The following is a 13,367-nucleotide window of genomic DNA, read 5'->3' on the forward strand; positions in this document are numbered from 1 at the left end:
TTATTATTATTATTTATCTCTGACTGCTAGAGGTTTGAAAAAGCTTGCAGTATATTTACATATGCTCTGGCTTGCTCCCACAGATACTAGCATACGTATAGTAGTGCAGTGCTATGTATTAAATCTTCCCCAATACATTACACCTAGTATTTATCTCTTCAATGTGTATTTTTTCACCAGCGAACACAAAACGTTACTATAAACACTTTTTCTCAAAATATATATTGATATACTCATCTTATTTTTCCAGTGCAATTTTGCAGATCTTAGCCTTTTCTATACTTTGGAACTTTTTGAACACATTAATTCCACTAGCAATTGTCTACCCCCAATATTTTCTGGAAAGGATGCTTTTGACACAATAGAGTAACTGATGCCTTGTAAAGAGATAAATCAATGTCTTGGTCATATGCAGTTGTGGCAAATTACCCCTTTGCTTATGCTGACAAGTCCACTTTAGCCATGTCCCTTTACCCAAATATCCCTCTGTGCTGGTAGGGAGGCTTTTGTAGTAGTACAGCAGTATTGTCACAGAGATGGGACTTGGAGGTGAGATGACTCTTGCAGCGTTATGCAACAAACATAGTCTCATTACTTACTCAGATGTAAATCTGGCATATTATATTGTAAATGGGAATGTTATCTTAATTCTTAAGAAAGGGCAGGGAGAATCAAGACTCTATGTATCAATGTGAGGGATACCTATCAAACATTTCAAAACTTTTTCTTCTCAAGATAAATTCAAAACATTGTTAAATGGGTGTTATTTTTGCTGATGACCATAATGGTTTAATTGGAGTGGTTGTTTATTTACATAAAGATCTTTACATTTTCCTTTACATATTCAGAACACAATGCTAGTGATATGTGTCCACAATAACATTTAATGATATGCTGACATACTGTTTCTTGAATAATATTGTACTATACGGTTTTTTTTACAGGATAACTTGCAAGTAAATGATTCAAAAAAGAGTCATTGTGCATTCAACCTTAACTTTTTGTATTTCCTGAATTTTGAATGTTTAAATGAGCAAACTTAACATACATTAATTTTAAGCTTTCATGTAGACTAAACTGTTCAAATTTGGTGCCTGATTTTCAGATGTGTAGAGTACCCATAGGTCCAACTGAGGTAATTGTGAACTGTGGATGCTCAGTACTTCTGCAAATCAAGCCCTTTATGACTAAAGGTAGGCTCCTAAATGTATATTGAGGCACAAAAAAAGAGCAGTTTTGCTTTCTGAGGTGTTGACCACCCACAGCTCAGAGGTTAATTTCATTTCTGAGCCTAACTTTAAGTATATATATTTGAAAATATTTACCCCTAATTTCTTAGTATTTTTTAAAATAAATAAATAAAGCAAGAAAAAATTCCCAGTTCTATAGTTAACTGTCCCTAGTCAGCAAAGGCTAATTGATGTCTGTCTGTGTCATTAATAAACTGTATATGTACAATCTTAATAAGCACTATTTGACCAAAGGTTGACTAACGTCAATTATGAATGTAATGCATTATCTGTGTACAATCTCCTATGTCCATGTACATTGAGGCGGTTCCAAAGTTTGTCAATTTTAATTTGTTCTATTTTTTAAATCATTGTATTAATTTTCCTCAATTATGGCTTGAGTTTTATTGAGATATACAAAACATACCAAGTTTGAAAAAAATTTACAGTTATGAACATTTAATTTCAGCAAGTTTATGAAAAGTTTTCTGATCTGTTAACTAGCCACAAACATATGTACAATACATCTTTCATTATGGGACACATTCTGGCCTCATTGTGTCTCACAGTGAAGGATCAGCTGGAGCTCCTCAGGCTAACCGAGCTTTGTTGTCATGATCACTTGAAATCCTCTGCAGAGAAAGGAGGGTACATCTACAATTTTGGGATTACAGGGTGGTGTCAACATTGCAGCTAGACCACTTGCTGGGGGCCTTTGGAGATGACATCAGGGAAGTCTTATGCATGTATAGAATGTCCATGGAGGTTGGTTTTGCTGTCTGATGTTGGAGATCCTTAAAGGACCACAAGAAACAAAACAGCAGATGGCAGACTAAGGGCTATGTAACAAAGTTCAGTCATAGAATCATAGAATCATAGAATATAAGGGTTGGAAGGGACCCCAGAAGGTCATCTAGTCCAACCCCCTGCTCGAAGCAGGACCAATTCCCAGTTAAATCATCCCAGCCAGGGCTTTGTCAAGCCTGACCTTAAAAACCTCTAAGGAAGGAGATTCTACCACCTCCCTAGGTAACGCATTCCAGTGTTTCACCACCCTCTTAGTGAAAAAGTTTTTCCTAATATCCAATCTAAACCTCCCCCACTGCAGCTTGAGACCATTACTCCTCGTTCTGTCATCTGCTACCATTGAGAACAGTCTAGAGCCATCCTCTTTGGAACCCCCTTTCAGGTAGTTGAAAGCAGCTATCAAATCCCCCCTCATTCTTCTCTTCTGCAGGCTAAACAATCCCAGCTCCCTCAGCCTCTCCTCATAACTCATGTGTTCCAGACCCCTAATCATTTTTGTTGCCCTTCGCCGGACTCTCTCCAATTTATCCACATCCTTCTTGAAGTGTGGGGCCCAAAACTGGACACAGTACTCCAGATGAGGCCTCACCAATGTCGAATAGAGGGGAACGATCACGTCCCTCGATCTGCTCGCTATGCCCCTACTTATACATCCCAAAATGCCATTGGCCTTCTTGGCAACAAGGGCACACTGCTGACTCATATCCAGCTTCTCGTCCACTGTCACCCCTAGGTCCTTTTCCGCAGAACTGCTGCCTAGCCATTCGGTCCCTAGTCTGTAGCTGTGCATTGGGTTCTTCCGTCCTAAGTGCAGGACCCTGCACTTATCCTTATTGAACCTCATCAGATTTCTTTTGGCCCAATCCTCCAATTTGTCTAGGTCCTTCTGTATCCTATCCCTCCCCTCCAGCGTATCTACCACTCCTCCCAGTTTAGTATCATCCGCAAATTTGCTGAGAGTGCAATCCACACCATCCTCCAGATCATTTATGAAGATATTGAACAAAACCGGCCCCAGGACCGACCCTTGGGGCACTCCACTTGATACCGGCTGCCAACTAGACATGGAGCCATTGATAACTACCCGTTGAGCCCGACAATCTAGCCAGCTTTCTACCCACCTTGTAGTGCATTCATCCAGCCCATACTTCCTTAACTTGCTGACAAGAATACTGTGGGAGACCGTGTCAAAAGCTTTGCTAAAGTCAAGAAACAATACATCCACTGCTTTCCCTTCATCCACAGAACCAGTAATCTCATCATAAAAGGCGATTAGATTAGTCAGGCATGACCTTCCCTTGGTGAATCCATGCTGGCTGTTCCTGATCACTTTCCTCTCATGCAAGTGCTTCAGGATTGATTTTTTGAGGACCTGCTCCATGATTTTTCCAGGGACTGAAGTGAGGCTGACTGGCCTGTTGTTCCCAGGATCCTCCTTCTTCCCTTTTTTAAAGTCTGTAAATGAAAGCTAAGAAACTGCAAAAACTGATGGGACCACAAGAGAACTACAGCTGCACTATATCATAGGGAAATAGCTCAGTCAAACGTATTTCCGTTTATCTGTTACCATGGTATCTAGGTGCTTTTAGGCATATTAGCTGTGTATAAAGTATATAAGTACACTGTGGAAATATATTAGGCTAATGTGACAATGGGAAGGGAAGTTTTGTGAAGGCCAAATGTATAACTGGGTTCAAAAAACAATTAGATAAGCTCCTGGAGGATGGGTCCATCAATGGCTATTAGCCAAGACGATCAGAGATACAACCCCATGATCTAGGTGTCCCTAGCCTCTAATTGCCAGAACCTAAGGGTGGGCGACAGGGGATGAATCACTTGATGATTGCCTGTTCTGTTCATTCCTCTGAAGCACCTGGCATTGGCCACTGTTGGGAGACAGGATATTGGGCTTGATGGACCATTGTTCTGACTCAGTATAGCCATTCTTATATGGCTAGTTTTAACTAGTTTGTAAATTTCAGTTTCTATGCGCTTTACCCATCCACACCTGATTTTTTTTTAATTACAGCATTTTAATGGTCTTGATGGACAGTTCTTTCAGCTTCCTTGTTTCCTGGTAGATGGGGACATAACAATATTAGAATTTTTAGATGTAGGAGAGAATGAACATATAATAATTTCTTCTGTTTGAGTTTGAAGAGTTATTAGCTAAAAAAGACTTCACTTTGCAGGTCATGTGGCAGATCTGAAAGATATGTACCAACCAGAAACTCTTGCAGCACTCTTACTAGAACACAGCAGAATCCTTGGTTTAAAAAATCCTGCCTCACACAGATATGTCAGGTTCCCTGCCCTATTAAATGAAAATCTCCTTTAAGAATCCTGTCTGCCTAGAACCAAACCTAATCAGTACCTGGGGATTTTGCTCCAACCTTAAAAAAAATTCATCTTTGAGTGACATCAAATTCAAGCCTAGTGATGAGTGGTTTGACAAGTTGTAAGTTTGTGAAAACAAGGTCTATCATGGAATGATTTTAACTATAATTCGCCACTCACTACTAATTAGTGGAAAATATTTACATGAGCTGTTGCATAGTTTCTGAGAGAAGAACCATTATTAGTTACATGTGATCAGTTGTCACTTCTGATTAGAGGCAACTATCATTATGCTAAATATATATTCTCAATGTGCAAATATGGTTTATATAAAGAAATATAATTTAAATATACATCAGCAGATAAACATTTGAGATTAGAAATTTAATGAGTAAAATATATTATTATTCTGTTACCTGGATCCTAGCTTAAAATTTGTGCATGTTTCCATAAGGTTATGACAAACAGAATTTTCAACAAGTTATTTTCTCCTTCTTTTGCATTCCCCAATGAAATAGAAGATTTATCAGCCACAGAAAGGCTTCTGTTAACAAATCAGTTGAAAAATCGGAATGAGATGCGACAAGCACAGACTCTTATTCTGGTAGAAGCAGGACAAAACATCGGTAAGTGGAAAATTAATCATTTAGAGTTCTAGTAAACAAATATCAGTTCTCTGAAGACTTTGGTGTCTTGCCCTAAGTGGAGCTACAATTATATATCTTTCTTTCCCACAAAACTTGAACTCCTACCACTAACTACCTTATACTCTAGAGTGCAGAAGATGCAGAAGCTGCTCTACAGTTGAAGATGGCTCATAAAAATGACAGACTAATGATTGAATTTAGGATTTTCCAAAGCAAAATTTGAAATCTTGATGAAAGGCCCTCAGAATTAGTTTGTCTCAGATCAAATTCTACATGGTTGCCTGCCATAGAATCTATGAACTTCCTTCCTTTTTATGTATGCATAGTGCCAAAGGAGTCTAGTTCTTCATAGAATGGGGTCCCTGTTAGAAATGTACTTTCCAGAACTGAAATAGGCCAAAAACATGTGCACCCAGATTAGAATAAACAGAGTCTTCTACTATTGAGCTAATAATAGTGTAGTGTAATAAGATTAGATTGTTCCAGAGGTTGAAGATGATTCTTTCAAACTCCTTCCTACCGGTACTGCTTTAACAAATACATCTAGGCACTAGATCATATTGTAGTCAAACTGTGTGCCCTTATCATTCTAGTTCAGCTGTTACTGCATAATGATTTAAACATCAAGTTTGAAATATTTAGATTACAGATTCAAATGGAAATAACGTGGACTCATCCCTTCATCTCTTCAAAGTTTAGATAAATTGAATTTTCATTGAGTTTACTGTGTGTACCTCTTTTTACATAAAAAGAAAAGGAGTACTTGTGGCACCTTAGAGACTAACCAATTTATTTGAGCATGAGCTTTCGTGAGCCACAGCTCACTTAAGTGAGCTGTGGCTCACGAAAGCTCATGCTCAAATAAATTGGTTAGTCTCTAAGGTGCCACAAGTACTCCTTTTCTTTTTGCGAATACAGACTAACACGGCTGTTCCTCTGAAACCTGTCTTTTTACATAAGACGTTCTAAAATTAAAATGAGGTCCTGTATGCTTTGTGTAGCTATTAATGGTCTCATAGCCCTTATCATAATACAACAGAACACTCATCATCAAAATTGACCAGGAGTGGACAGCCTTTTATCTCCATTAACATGTATTATCAATTTAAGAGAAGACATAATTTTTAATAATAGACACAGACACCAATAAGTGATTGAACAGGACCTTGGAGACAGAAATGAACTTGAATGATGGGGTGACTATTAGCCACTGACCTTCACTAAAGCAGCATGGCTAAAGAATAGTGGTCACTATCAGATAATGCCATGAAGTCTGAAGATCGTTATTATTTGTATTATGTTATTCCCCACGTGTCCTGTCACATGGTCACTTGTCCCTCCAAGGGGAGATAGAGCCAGCTCCAGCTGTGCCATAATTAATTAGATGCTTCCCAGCCTAAGGGGACAGGTCTGAGGAGGGTCAGATGACAGCATAATGGTCACCTGGGCCTTATGAAAGGCTTGAGTGAGCTCAGTCTGTGGTTGGAACCACAGGGAGTGGGCAGGCTTGTGTGCAAGGCCAGGGACTCCAGGGAAATCAGCCTGGGGGCCCAGTGCTCTATACCAGAGCAGGGGAGGAGTAAGGAACAGAGCCAAGCAGGAGTATGGCATTCCAAAGAAACTCCCTGGGGGCCGAGTGCTCTATGCCAGAGCCAGAAATATTCTAAAAGTAGTCTAAAAAGGGGCTAGGAACAGGTCCTAGAGGGCAGGCTGAAGGGAATCCCTAAAGGGCTAAAGAACCTTTTAATTTGTTAGGACTTGGGCTTTTGCTACCTGGCAAGGGCTTATGTTTGTTTGTGAGTTGGCAGGAAGGATAGGCCACTCTCCAGCACGGACCAGTGTGTGAAGAGCTGAGGAGACCCAGCTCAGGGAAGGGAACTGGGGAAGGAAGCACTAGTAGTACCACACTCAGCTAGCAGGAGTATTTGGGGGGCAGCCATGCCCTATAACAGGTCCCAGTCAGACTGGAGCCCCTTTGTACTGGATGTTGTACAACAAACCCTTAATTAAAAGGCCTAAAGAGCTTATAGTACAAGGTCCAGATTCAGCAAAGTATGTAAGTATGTGCTAAGCATATGAATATTCCTGTTGAAGTATTTGTGGCTATTTGTGCTTAATCACATGCTCAAGTGTTTTGCTGTATCAGTGCCTAAATTAAACTGGCATAACAAAGGTAGAGTGTGGGGTAGGTAGAATGAAAGTAACATTGACAGGCAAAAGTGGCCATACAGAATTACTAATGCAAAATTTGAATTTGAGTTTCTCATATTTTTAAAGAGACAAATAACTAAGTAATCCTTGCTGGCCACCTGCCTGGCCATTATCAGACATAGACAAGACCATAGTTTCAACTTCATAGAGTTTAAGGCCTCAGATCCATCCAATCTGACCTCCTGACCACACTTAGACTAGTGGGATGCAGGCATAAAGTTGACATGCTGATCCATTCCTGAAAGATCTCTTCCTGACTTGTCTTCTAATATTGGTCACATAGAAATTGTAGAAAATGGATTCAGCCCTTGGTTTGCCAGACACTCAAGTCACAGCATTAGTACTGGTCAAAAATTTTGCAATGGAGTGATTTTTCTGACAAAAAATGCCCTTTCCACAAAACCAAAATTTTCCACAAGAAAATTTCAGTTTTGCTGACAAATTTCAATTTTCAATTCAGGAATATCGAAACAACAGTTTGCTGGCTGCCCACCTGGAAGGCTTTTGTCAATCTGTTTGCCTCTCCCTTAGCTCTGAGGATGGACACGTCTAGATCTATTTTACATCTGAAATTGACTAGAAGCCTAAAAATTCAGTTTCAGTTCTCCCCAAATGGACTTTTTTTATATAAATAACTCTCCATGAATATTTTTGCATTTCGGTATTTTGCCCCAAACTTTTTGCAGAAAGGGATTCCCTTTTCTTGGCCAGCTCTATGTTCAACCTTTCTAATAATCTCACAGTAGCCATTGAAGGTGCACAGCTCCCATAACTGTGTGCCTGAATAAGTACCACCATGGCAGGCTGTAAAGACCCTCCCTTTCCAAATAAAGCACCCCCCAAAGATGGGTAGAAAATAAATTGGGAATTTGAAAATATTGGCACAACTGCAGACTAGTTCTGCGCCTGCCATCCTTCATACAGGGAAGTAGGGAGCCAAATAAACTCAGTCAGTACCAGTGAAGCTGGTGACTTAGTTCACACTAAGCTAGTACTTTTTAGTAGAAAAATTAGGGAAAACCCAAGAAAAAAAACCTCTTCCCTCTGTTGCACCCTCCTATTCCTATGCTATTCTGCAGCCCCCAGTATAAAGTAAAAGCGGCAAAGAGTCCTGTGGCACCTTATAGACTAACAGATGTATTGGAGCATAAGCTTTCGTGGGTCTCACCCACGAAAGCTTATGCTCCAATACATCTGTTAGTCTATAAGGTGCCACAGGACTCTTTGCCGCTTTTACAGATCCAGACTAACACGGCTACCCCTCTGATACTTGACAGTATAATGTAGACTGCTCTGAAAGCCTGTTTGAGTTATCTTTCTATGTTCCCTAGCTTTCCTTAGGCCACAGCACTGCTGGGAATCTCTACAGGTCTGCGTACTAAATCTCCATTTATGACATGCCTCTCCTGCCCTCACCCCCGACATGCCCATACACTGGGCTTGCAAGGGAGTCTTCCCCAGTTTCTGAACCAGGCGAATCTTCCTCTGGCCAGATATGCAGAGCTCCTTTTTAACACTCTGTGCTTTTTACTCAGCTGGTGTAAAGGGGCAAAGTTTGGGTGAGGAGCTCACCTAAGATCTCTTACCCTCAAAGGTTTAATTGGGGAAAAAAAGGTTGTGGCACTCTTCCAGGCTCTGCCCACAAAATAAACACTGCCCATTTGAGATGCCATAATGGGAAGCCACTCAGTAGATTGTGCAGATGGTCAAAACAATCATGTATGCTGTTTGGCCTCCATGAGATTTGCCCCCCTCCATGGGATCTGAATATACCTCTGGGTTCTGATGAGCTCCTTGGGCTTGGCTCCTCCTCTTTGGGGCTTAAATGTGCCTTCCTCTTTAAGTGATGATATATTTAAGCTAGTTATTTTTATTGAAAGTAAAATATCAATATTTTCAATATTAAATATCTTGTCTGGCTATTTCTAGCGAGACCTGCTAGAAATTGTTTAAATTCTTTTTCTCTATTGGATGGTGTCTCAGAATAAATTTTTCTCTCTGTGCAGGGAAGACAATAGATGACCTCTCAGACAATAGAAGAAGTTTGCTTGCAAATGTAGCAGCAAATACAGAAGCTCTGCAACGTATGGTGGCTGTTGAAGCTGGCCAGCCAGGCAGTAGCACTGGTAAATGCATTATAAATGTAGTGATCCATACTTTCTTTCTTTTACTCACTGTAGCACACAAGAAGAGTCACTGCTCTGTGCAGCTCACAATCTGGACCCACTGGTAGATGGAGGTTAGGGAAAATTAACTGAAACCTCAATAGTTGACTTAATTCACTATAAACATAGCAACAGAAATTTGTCTTTAGGAGGAATTTAAATGTGGACAGGTTAGGTGCTTTAAGGGTAAGCTCATGGAAGTCCTACCATGCACAGGTGGCCAAGTAGAAGACAGACTGTATGACAAGCTGCAAACAGGTGAGAAAGGCTAGGAGCATTAGCGGAACACAGATGATGAGAAAAAGCATGAAGTTTAAAGGGAATAAGTAGGGAGGGACAGAGTTGTGGAGAACTTTGTGTGGTAACAAGGGGTAAAATTTTGCAAAGTGACTAAGTCACTCAGGATCATAAATCCCATTAAAAGTGGGCTTAGGCTCCTAAATGACCTAGGCACTTTTGAAAATGGGACTTAGGACCCTAAGACACTTAGGCATTTTTTAAAATTGTACTCAAGAAGCTTAAATTTGATGTGATAGAGGATAGGAATCTAGTGGAGTAATTCAAATGGGGGAGGAGGACTAGCGGAGGCATGTACATGATCACATCAATGGGCAAGGAAAATGAATTTAGAAACTGCATTTTGTATGGACTGAAGGGAGGCATTGTATGTGTTTGGGTGACGAGAGAGTGGGGAGTGGCAATAGAAATTTGGCTGTGGGGGTGGAAAGAAAAGTACAGATCTTGGAGATGTTGAGAAAGATGTGGAAGCAGAATTGGATATGATCTGGATGTGTGGGCAGGGTAGAGGGAGGAATATAAAATAGCCCTGAGATTGTGAGCCTGGATCATGATGTTGTCAGTAGTGCTAGACAAGTGAGGGTATCTGGATTGTTTGGGAAGTATATCTATTTTTCCCAAGTTTAGTTTAGATCAGCTGTTTTCAAACTGTGGGTTAGGACCCAAAGTGGATCACGACCCTGTTTTAATGGGGTTGCTAGAGCTGGAGTTAGACTGGCTGGTGCCTGGGACCAAAGCCTGAGCCCCACTGCCTGGTGCCAAAGTCAAAGCCTGAGGTTGTCAGCCCTGAGTGGGGGGCTCAAGTTACAGGTCCCCACCTGGGTCTGAAGCCCTAGGACTTTGGCCCCCCGCCTAGGGCAGTGGGGCTTGGATGGGCTGAAGCTTCAGTCCCCACTCCTGGGATTGTGTAGTAATTTTTGTTGTCAGAAGGGGGTCATGGTGCAATGAACTCCTGGTTTAGATGATGACAAACCCACCAAAAGAAGTTGAGAGAGACTGAGTTATGTGATAGGATAGGAGGAGCCAATTTAGTGGTGCAGTGGTTGAATTTGAGAGTCATCAGCATAGAGTTTATAGCCTAAAATGGATTAGTTGATGAGATTGCCCAGAGACAGGGTGCAAAGTGAGAAGAGGGAGCTGGGAGAGAATAGAAGGACCTACCAAAAGATATGCTGATAGAAGAGAGAGTTAGGAGGAGAACCAGAAGAGGACAGTATCTCAAAAGCTTAGTGTGTATATGTTGTCAAGAAGGAGAGGATGGTCAACTGTATAAAAATGGTACAGTCAAGGAGGATGAAGATGTAGGAGGTGAAATATGACAAAATTCTTCATACATTGAGGACTTCAGTGAACTTCAGTGGTAAGTACAAAGCTGATCCTATATTCTTTACTCAGCTAAAACTCAGTAGCAGTTCTCCGTGGCTAAGTGGAGACTAATTAAGCCATCTTCAGTAGGAGTTTTTCCTGAGTAGGAAGTGTAGAATTAGGCTTTTATAACAAAGATCCAGTCAGCAAAATATAGTGTTTAGAACTCTCCCTTTAGAGACTCATGTAAACAAGTAAGGAGCTGAAGGCAGCACCTCTTTTGTTTCCCATATGGGGAAGTGACCATATGCTAAAGGAAAGTGCTGTCCTCACACTGAAAAAGGATGTTTAGGCAGGCTGATTTGCTGCTGTGTATTCTTTAAAGGAAACATGTTTGTTTTAAATGGTTGGCATCATTTAATTGTTAAGCATTTTCAGTGTCAGAAGCATGATGGTCCGAATATGCTTCACCAGTCTACTTCTGATTAATGCCTGCCATAGCAGAACGCTATTATAATAAAAGGGTAAAAGTTCTGGCAGGCAGGAAACTATTTCCTTTATTTGTCAAGATATATTTAGAGAATTCTTATAGACCACTATAGTTTATAAAAAAAAATAAATTCTGTAATCTAAATGATCTTTTTAGACTATTTTGGGCACCCATTGTACCTTAAATATAATTTTTCTTCAAAAGATGTCCCTGTGGGTGCTCCACTCCAGGTGTTGGTACGTCCCTGCGCCTTCGCTCAGAGATTTTTACAGCCGTACTTGTGCCGGTCGCGCAAGCGCAGAGCCTGCCCCCCCGCTCTGAGTGTACCTTAATAGTACATATAGTGCATGACCGGTCTCCTCAGTTCCTTCTCTACCGTCCCCGGCCTGGGACAGAGCTCAGCAGACTCGTTAGAGATTTTCTCTCCCTTTGTTACAATTACCTTTCTAGTTAGTTAGTTGTTACCAGTAGTACTTAGTTACCATTTTTCTATCTTTTCTCTCTTTAAAAAAAAATAAAAAAATTTCTTTGTTCCTGTCAGTGGCAGCTGCTTCCGACATGCCTGGCTCCCCAGGCTTTAAGCGCTGCTCTGCCTGCAGTGATGCCATCCCTCTGTCAGATGTCCATTCAAAATGCATAAAATGTTTGGGGGAGTCCCACATCCCCCAGAAATGTGCCCACTGCAGCAAACTTAAATCCAGGGCACGGAAGGACAGGGAGCTGAGGCTAAAACTGTTCCTCCTCTAGAAATCCTTTGGGTCAGCTTCAGAGCCAGGCGCTGACTCCGCTGCACACCACAGCCCCACCGCCTCAAAGAAAGATAAGAAAAATTCAAAAAAGGGCACCTTCTCTCACCAGCAAAGGGAACTTCACAGCACAAGCCTTCCCCGAGCAGGTCTACAGCCTCCCTCCCTGCGTTTCCCCGGCTGAGTACTTTTGACGTGCCAGGCTCCTCCGGCGCTGCACGAAACCTGCCTGCGGCTGTGGCGGTAACACAAAACTCTGGTGCCTAGGCTTCAGGCTCCCAGTTGCCTGCCTCTCACCTGGCACTGTTCGGCACCACGACGGAAGCAGTACCGACACATTCTGACATGCCTGACCCCCCACAGGCTATTATTGCTCCCCCGGTACCAGCACCCGCTGAGCTGGCCCGGCAGTGAAACAATGCTCAGGACACCGGTGCAGAACTTTTCTTCACAGCAGATTCCTCCTGCACAGCCCTCGCCTCACAGAGGAGCTCCAGCACCACAACTGATACAGTCAAGAGACCTGCTGGTGTCACTTATTCTGCAGTCACCCCTACTTAATGCCTACTTCTCTCCAAATGCTCAGTCAGGGTCCGGACAGCCTTCCTCCAGTGATGAGGAAGCTGGACTCCAGGGGGAATTTTCACCATATCAAACCCCCCATCCTCAGGCCCCAATCAATAGAGGTCATAGAAAAATTACCTCATCCTACTCTCAGGATCCTGCCTCGTGGTGCGTAAACCCCTGGATTACACCACCTATGCCCTTCCCACCACAGTGGCAATATTGGGCTCCATGGGCATCTTATCCTCGAGACCACACTCACTATGCCATGACAGCCAGGTGCGACACCTGCCCGGCACCAGCAGCTGATGAACCTACCACTGACGTAAGGGACCAGGCAGCACCATCATAACTGCAGGATCAGTCACGACCTGCCTCAACCCCAGTACACCCAGTTGTTACGTCTGATGAAGCCTTACTTCCTCCTCCCCCGACATCTTTGGATGACTTCTCAAAATTTCAAGACCTTTTCAAAAGAGTTGCCAGTGAATTAAGAATTAACTTGGAGGAGGTTCCTGAACAGCAGCATGAGTTAACGGACATCCTGCAGCCCTCTTCTTCTTCTAGGA

The 13,367-nt window shown here is 42.0% G+C and overlaps 1 protein-coding gene across 4 annotated transcripts in view; it reads left to right on the forward strand.

Annotated features, from left to right (window-relative positions):
* Window positions 1-13,367, forward strand: part of CCDC7 (coiled-coil domain containing 7) — a 177,205-nt gene that overhangs the window by 139,719 nt on the left and 24,119 nt on the right. For all 4 annotated transcript variants that reach the window (XM_075125966.1, XM_075125969.1, XM_075125968.1 and 1 more), the window contains 2 exons: window positions 4,892-4,999; window positions 9,238-9,357. In XM_075125966.1, the coding sequence (XP_074982067.1) occupies window positions 4,892-4,999; window positions 9,238-9,357 (228 nt within the window). The remainder of the gene's footprint in view (window positions 1-4,891; window positions 5,000-9,237; window positions 9,358-13,367) is intronic.

This window comes from Caretta caretta, chromosome 2 (assembly GCF_965140235.1).
Source record: "Caretta caretta isolate rCarCar2 chromosome 2, rCarCar1.hap1, whole genome shotgun sequence".
NCBI lineage: Eukaryota > Metazoa > Chordata > Testudines > Cheloniidae > Caretta > Caretta caretta.